Here is a 7,913-nt window from a genome sequence, read left to right on the forward strand (position 1 = left end):
GCCCAAGAGTTGGCGGTGGGTGGTGATGACTAGCTGCCTTCCCTCTAGTCTTACACTGCTAAATTAGGGACGGCTAGCGCAGATAGCCCTCGTGTAGCTTTGCGCGAAATTCAAAAAACAAACAAACACTATCAAACTTTAATAATGGACTAGTAGTACATCTGAGATTGGATAAAAAAACATGTCATTAAAGGACTTATATTAAATAAAGCGGTGAAAATAGTATTTTGTCATGATTATAAATATGAAGTACAGTTATAGTTAATGGTTAAAACCAGGTTAAAATCTCTCGTTTATTGTAAAATGGCCTATTAGAAAAATAAAATGAATTAATGCTACAAGTTGGAATTGGCGGTAAGGTTGAATGAAATAGAGGTTTGTGATACCATTAGGTTTTTTGTTCTATTTTAATTGATGTTAAATTGCAATATCATAAGTAGTACAAAATGCTTAGTAATGAGTAATGGATGCTTTATCGAAAACCTTTTAGGGAATGTCTTCGAATCAGTTAAAACGTCAACAATTTCCTAAAATGTTTCTTCGCGCCTCCTGGTGCTTTATTTTATACTACACTTATTTTGAAATAGAAACATCGTTTTGAATTAAAACTATTTATATTGTGATAATAACTTTATTATGCACAATTATGCTTCTGTCTGAAATGTTAATTTGGTTATTTTAAAGGTCACTTTTATTTATACTATTAAATATATATATATTATATTCTGGACTGTGAGATATTTGTAAAATTTTATAAATTTTCAAAATAAGTTTCCGTTCTTGTCACTGTTTGTCACTTCTTTGTTACTTCAAAATTTATCAGTAATTCGTTTCAACTAAAATTCCAATTGTAAAATTAGAAATAAAGCATCATTATTTTATATACATGATAAAGTTACTAGTAACATAAAATAAATAAAATTAATTATTTTACTTTTCGAACTGAGATAATAATAAAGTTAGTAAAAATGTGTTCAAAATATAAACGCATCATTTGTTAATTATACTTATTTACCCTAATTTCGACGTCTTTAGTTCCTTGTAAATAACTTATATTCTTTCATCTTTTCTCCACCTTTTATGCTTACTAATTTTATCGATCTCAACGACACCTACACACAGAGAAAGGTAATTTATTAAACAAATATATTGTTCAATTTTCTTTAAGATTCATTATATTTTTCATAAGTAGAAATTATTTGGGGAAAAGAATGATCCGAAAATTGTTATTCGTGTTTATTGAAAATTAAATATTTAAAAGTACAATCAAGCTTGCTCTAATGATGTTTTTGTAATTGTAAATTTGCGAGGAAACTTTTGCAGTGCCTACAGATGTTCAAGCAAAGTAAAAATAGCATAACCTCATCCTATTGTAGTTTCACATTTTACTATGTTTTTGATTAATAATTACTTGCTTAAATAATTTTCAAAGGAACTACTGTGGAAATAGCGAAAGTTGAAGGAGAGAAATCAATACAACGGTTTATCAGTGAAAATGTTTAAAACAAATTCACGTTTTTACTAAAATCAAGCAGAAGTGAAATATTAGCCCGTATATAAATTAATACAATAATACAAGACGAATATATAAAGGACTGGCAAAAGGGGGAGCTTTAAAGTTTTTCGAGAAGCGTAAGTTGTGGCAGAAATTACAAAACTCAGTTTTAAAAATGGAAAATGTGAATTCGTCTGCTAATAAACATTCTCGTATTCAAATAAAGCGAACTTGGTGATAAATAATCTTTGTTAAATTTGTTACTCATTTTGTTTATCGTTTACTAAAATACTTGATGTGTCTCCTTCCGTCTAAATTGTTACAAGGAACACCATTAAGCACGCGTGTTTGTACGTATAAATTATATATATGTGTGTGTGTGTGTTTTATATGTACTCCTTCTTAACTACTGTGATTGCTCACGTACCTAAGGGGTTTGATTCTAGAGATTTTGCGTATGTTGCTCGAGATCGAGCTTCTCGCAAGCACATGTGCCATGTCTTCCGCTGTGACATCCCTGCTCGAATCATCGCTAATACACTGAGAGACTTGTGTAAGAAGATAATGTTAGAGCGCAGTTACCAACAGAATCTGGCTAATCCCATTCCTCAACCTATTTCAAAGCCAACAGCGAATGCTCATAGACAGGGGATAAAAACAGCCGCTATTCGCCCGACTAACCTCCCAGTGGAACAGAGACGCATCAGGCACATCAATTCCAGAAACGCTTACAATAGCAAGTATCTTTTTTTTTTTTTTAATTACAGTTATTTAATTTGCAACAAATAGGTTAGTTCAACAGCTTGGCAGAGCATTCCCAGAAGTGAAACACAACTGAATATTTGTAGTTCATTAATCAATAAATAATTATGGATAACATCAAGTTCCGAACACAAACAAGCTTACCAAAGCAACTAAAATGAAATTAAATCATGTGTCAGCTATTAATTAATTAGTATGATGAGACTGATTCGGTTAAAACTTAAATGAATTTAAGAAACTTTCTTGTACTATGCAACAAACTTTCGAGCTAACAATGATTTGTACCGATTATTATTGTTTCAAATTTAACAAATCATCACAAGATTTATTCAAGCACATTCTTTGAATTATTTTCTCTCAAGCAATGGATTCAAAAAAATCTAATTTTAGCCTGTTTAGGTATGCATTATTATCTAAATGGAGTAAATTTGTCTGCTGTATTCGTTATATAGAATAATCATATGTTTCACCAAGAATGAAGTGCTGTATTCCTTATATAGATTAATCATATGCTTCACCAAGAATGATTAATGAAGTGCTGTATTCCTGATATAGATTAATCATATGTTTCACCAAGAATGAAGTGCTGTATTCCTTATATAGATTAATCATATGTTTCACTAAGAATGATTAACGAACTGCTGTATTCGTTATATAGATTAATCATATGCTTCACCAAGAATGATTAATGAAGACTCGTTGTTTTCAGGTCAGTCTTTTCCTACACCAATGGAAGAACCAAGGAAAATACTTAAAGTGTATTATCTAGGAACCACACTGGTGCCTAAGCCTACCGGCATGGACGTAATTAACGGCGCCATAAACGAGTTGTTGGTCTCTGTACCTACCGAAGCCTACAGATATGTTAACGTTATCGTGTCTCCCTCTACAATTTCTATTTCCAAAATAGGCGTAAGTAATTATTTTTCATCAGAGAAGTGTTGCTGTAAGCTATATTTTCAATGTTTTAATTTAGTTATTTGCTAGAACTCTGCTAAGATGATAATAACGCTAGATTTAGAAAATTTATAAAAGTAAACCCTGAATGTTCGTGAATATTAATGATCGAGAGAATTTGCGAAATAGCTAGAAACAATGACACATTATAAATACCGAGAATGAGTTTAGTTTTGTTCGTTCAGGACCAGTAAAAGTGAAGTATTTAATGAAAAGTTACCGCGTCTGTTCTGTTATTTGGAGAGTTACGTGTTTGTTTATCAAGCTACTCTAATTAAGTTTGGTGTATGTCTCGCAGTTTATATTGAAATGTTGTATTTGAAGTTAAGCATACCTGAGTACATTTAGTTGCGGAGTTCACATTAAAAAAGTTGTTTGTGAAGTTAAGTGTAAAACTTGTGTCAGCGTGAACATAGTCTATAAGAACATTATGAAAGAAATATATTAATTTTTATCGTTACGTGGACCAGACTTCGAATTGTTTTCACCAAGTAACTCTAGAGAACCCACGTAACAACAATATATATACTGATTAAAAGTTGTAGAATATTAGTATTATATAAACTAAGATTACAGTACTTCTAGAAAACTTTTTTAATACCTCATATAATTTTGTTTTTATTAATATTTCAATTTGAAATCTCATTTCGTTTATTCTTTTTAAATAAAGCTCCAAGCTTTTAATAATGAACTTATTTATATTCCCATGGTTATGTAGCCCGACCCAAGGTTGTTAGCTGAATGTAGAGTGCGTTACTTATCATTCTTGGGTATTGGACAAATTGTAAAGTAAGTTATTTTGCTATGTTTATTATCATTATTTTCAAGTGACTTCTTTGCTATGAGTATCAGCTGCCAAGATGACAGGCAAACATTACTAAATTGTCTTTTATAATTTCATAATAAATGTTTCAGAATTCAAGTTAACCGTCCAGGTTATCGTGTTCCACAAACGTTTCATCAGTAATTTAGAAGTTATTAGGCTTAACTAACAGTAAGACTTACACTAAGTTACAGAAACAAAGCTGCTGCATTTTTTTTCTAGAAATGTTTTTTCAAATGTAATGTGTGTGTGTGTGTGTGTGTGTTGTTTTTCATAGCAAAGCCACATCTGGTTATCTGCTGTGCCCACCGAGGGGAATCGAACCCTTGATGTTATCGTTATAAATCCGTAGACTTACCGCTGTCCCAGCGGAAGACTCAAAAGTAACAAATTCTCAAGTAACTGTTTGACCATCTTGTCTCTCACCATCTTGTTTAGCCCTGTAGTAACACTCAGCTTGAAATATGAAATACGTACCCTACCCAGTAGCGTAGACAAGCTTCTGTAGCATGCATTCATACCACTTGTTTTTCCACCTTTTTGTTTTATTATGATTTTTTTTTTCAACAATTTTCGTTTATTCTAGCTATGTACAGTTTTCACATAACACGTGGTCAAGAATATCGTTGATTTCATCCTAGCTAACTATTTTCTTTGTCATCTCTTGGAGATAACATCTGGTCTACCCATTTAGGTTACAGCTGTAAAGCTGCACCTTGAGCATGAAGGTTGACAGGAGTGCCCTCCAGTAGTAGGTCATTTGATATCTCGAGGTTACACCCTCCGTTACATTTGAACGCTAGTTGCTCTAATTAAGTTTGACGTTGCCAATTCAACTAAGTAACGTAAGAACATCATCTTGAGTAAATCGTTCAGATTGGAAATAAGTCTTGGGGGAGTAGATCCAGTTTCTTCAATTCACAACTACACGAGATGGAGTACACATGCTGTTGTATAAATAATGTTTCATTGTGTATTACACTTATGTCGTAGAACAGACTCAGTATTACTTTACAATATATCTTGCCGAATATCCATTACATAGTAGACCTACCTAATTTATTCCTCAGAGAAATCGGTTTAACTTCAAATACCACACGTTTAAAGTTGCCCGGGCACCAACAGGGCCAGGTGATAATGCAAACGGCTCGGCATGGCCAGGTGGTTAGGGCGTTCGACTCGCAATATACGGGTCGTGGGTTCGAATTCCCGTCACACCAAACATGCTCGCCCTTTCAGTCGTGAGGACTTTATAATGTGACGGTCAATCCCACTATTCGTTGGTAAAAAGAGTAGCCCAAGAGTTGTCGGTGGGTGGTGATAACCAACTGCCTTCCCTCTTGTCTTGCACTGCTAAATTAGGGACGGCAGATAGCCCTCGTGTAGCTTTGAGCGAAATTCATAACAAACAAATAATTCAAAAACATATTGGTCAGGTCTCTTTGAATGTATACATGTATGCAAAACCTGAGCGAGTTTGTGGCAAAGAAATGTATAGTTTTCTGACATTGTATTTGTTATAAACAGGTTAGCCATATCCGTTCTAATTTAACCTTACAAACTAAATAATAATACTAACGCGCCATTCTGTCAGCTCGTTTATTGTTTGTTCCTCCTCTTCATACTTTTCACCACCCCTACTGCCACACTATTGACTATTCTATATCTTAATTAAATATGTGGAATAAAATTACAATTAGTTCAAATTTAGTTCAAATCGTATTTTTTAGATATTCATACGCTCTTAATGTCGACAGTTTGAATGAAAAAAAAAAGCCTGAAGTTATCAAAACACTTCCCTTAAACACTGGGTTACTATTTCTCGTGAAATGACATTATTGGGTGAAATAAAAAATTTTGAGCTGATTCTTATCAATACTGTAACGAATGAATGTTCTGTTACGACAGCGGAAGTCACGTGACGCTATTAACACGTCATGAGATTCTAGAAAGATCATGTCCGTTCATACTTTTCACCACCCCTACTGCCACACTATTGACTATACTATATCTTAGTTAAATATGTGGAATAAAATTACAATCAGTTGCAATTTTTGAACAGTGTGTTACAAATACCGTTTTAAAACTAAGTGTAATTTCTTGTTTGCAGACACTGTGCTTTCATCATGCACACAGCCGATGACCAATTTATTGCCCACGTTTTCCATTGTGAACCCTCTTCTGGAGCGCTTTGTAAAACAATAGAAGCAGCTTGTAAGGTAAGACTAAAGCCAAACCAAAATTTCAAAAACCAAACATTATTATATCGAAAGTTTTATTGTATGTCAGACTGTTGACCGATGCGTTGAAAGGAAATGTGATTTACTGTATGTCAGACAGTTGACCGATACGTTGAAAGGAAATGTGAGGACTTGTTATTATTTAGTAGTAACAAATTTTTAAGAAATAATTTGCAAAGAAAAAAAAATTCATTTCATTCCGTGTTAATTTTTCCTCCGGAATATGATAGACAAAGTTATGTTAAGTTTATGCTTCTCATGTTTGAAAAGTCTTACAAAACTCAGCTGTAAGAAAATGTGCCAATGTTGACGATTAAATAATGTTAATTCGTAAAGTGAAACCACAGAAAGAAAAAGGAACCTGTATAACACAGACAACATATTAGAAGGCGACATATAAATGTAAAATTTATAGAGAATTGCTCGGAGACTATACAAACCTTTAAAATTTCATTTTCATTTCAATCACAAATATCCTAAGAGTTATTTAAATTAAGACTGTTAAAATTATTTTTGATCAAAGGCTGATGTATGTCAGATTAATGTCTGGTTCACAAAGAATACTTAAACCATGCTGTTTCTTATTTTTCGTAAATTTTATTGTTTACAGTATGAATCGTTCTGTCTCTTAGAATGATATTCACCCAGAAAACGACTGTTACTTTTTTTGACCCCCATGTAACTCAGCGGTAACGTTAAATGCCGGGTTTCTATACCCGTCGTGGGTACAGCACAGATAGTCCATTGTGTAGATTTGCGTTTAACAACAACCAGACAAGATTATATTTGATATGCTTCTTCAATGGATAATTTTTACAACGCAATGGGTTCCTCAATACAAACCCAAATTCTATTTTCCTCAAGGCAATTCTAATAATTAAAAAAACATTTTATTAGCAGTAAGTATTGGCTTTGTTACTTAAGTTAACTTATATAACTTTACCCGTGCGGCAGAGTTTGACATTTAGGGAAGTAATGATGGAAAAGTCTCTTGGGAAATCACAAACTGGCGCCCCACCTTCAATGTCAATCTATAATATCACAAGAAATGTACTCATCATTTCCTATTAAGATTTGAAACTATCGATGTGGAACGGTTAGCTACATACTTACAAGTATACAAATGCCTTTTACGTGTTATAATTTTGTTTGTTGTTTGCTTTTAGTTAATTTTACAAATTGTTCGTTTTATATTAAATAGCTACAGTATCTTTGCAGCTACGTTACCAGAAGTGTCTTGACGCCCATCGAGAAGCTTTGGCAAGAAAAAATGGCAAAGTTCAAGAAAGGAAGGTAAAATAAAATGGTTATCAAATGGGTGTGGCAATTTCAGACAAGGCACAGAACAAGTTTTCAAATATACAGTAATCTAAATTGTAATCCGTGAAGTAATTTCCTTGTGCAACTATTAGAGAATTGAGGAAAGATAGTGTTTAGTAATAGCTGTTTGTCATTTTCATCTATATTAGAAATTTTCCTGGGTTTGTGAAACGTAGGGTATATAGTACAACGATTTAATAAATTATTATTTTCCTAATGCTACCTGAGGAGTCTTTAAGAACACCCTCTTTGTCAATGTTAAAAAAACATGAAGGAGAAGATGCATGTATTGTCAATGTTAAAAATATATATGAAG

The 7,913-nt window shown here is 32.9% G+C and overlaps 1 protein-coding gene across 5 annotated transcripts in view; it reads left to right on the forward strand.

Moving 5' to 3' along the window:
* The window catches only part of LOC106460179 (protein Fe65 homolog), a 55,222-nt gene extending 47,628 nt beyond the window's left edge, over positions 1–7,594 (forward strand). For 4 of the 5 annotated variants that reach the window (XM_022386837.1, XM_022386836.1, XM_022386840.1 and 1 more), the window contains 6 exons: positions 1,123–1,128; positions 1,942–2,231; positions 2,967–3,169; positions 3,933–4,003; positions 6,148–6,256; positions 7,496–7,594. In XM_022386837.1, coding sequence (XP_022242545.1) covers positions 1,123–1,128; positions 1,942–2,231; positions 2,967–3,169; positions 3,933–4,003; positions 6,148–6,256; positions 7,496–7,579 — 763 coding nt within the window. In that variant the 3' untranslated portion in view covers positions 7,580–7,594. The remainder of the gene's footprint in view (positions 1–1,122; positions 1,129–1,941; positions 2,232–2,966; positions 3,170–3,932; positions 4,004–6,147; positions 6,257–7,495) is intronic. The other variant, XM_022386838.1, reaches the window with a different exon arrangement.
* The last annotated feature ends 319 nt before the right edge of the window (positions 7,595–7,913 follow it).

The sequence above is a fragment of the Limulus polyphemus genome, unplaced genomic scaffold (genome assembly GCF_000517525.1).
Source record: "Limulus polyphemus unplaced genomic scaffold, Limulus_polyphemus-2.1.2 Scaffold724, whole genome shotgun sequence".
Lineage (NCBI taxonomy): Eukaryota > Metazoa > Arthropoda > Merostomata > Xiphosura > Limulidae > Limulus > Limulus polyphemus.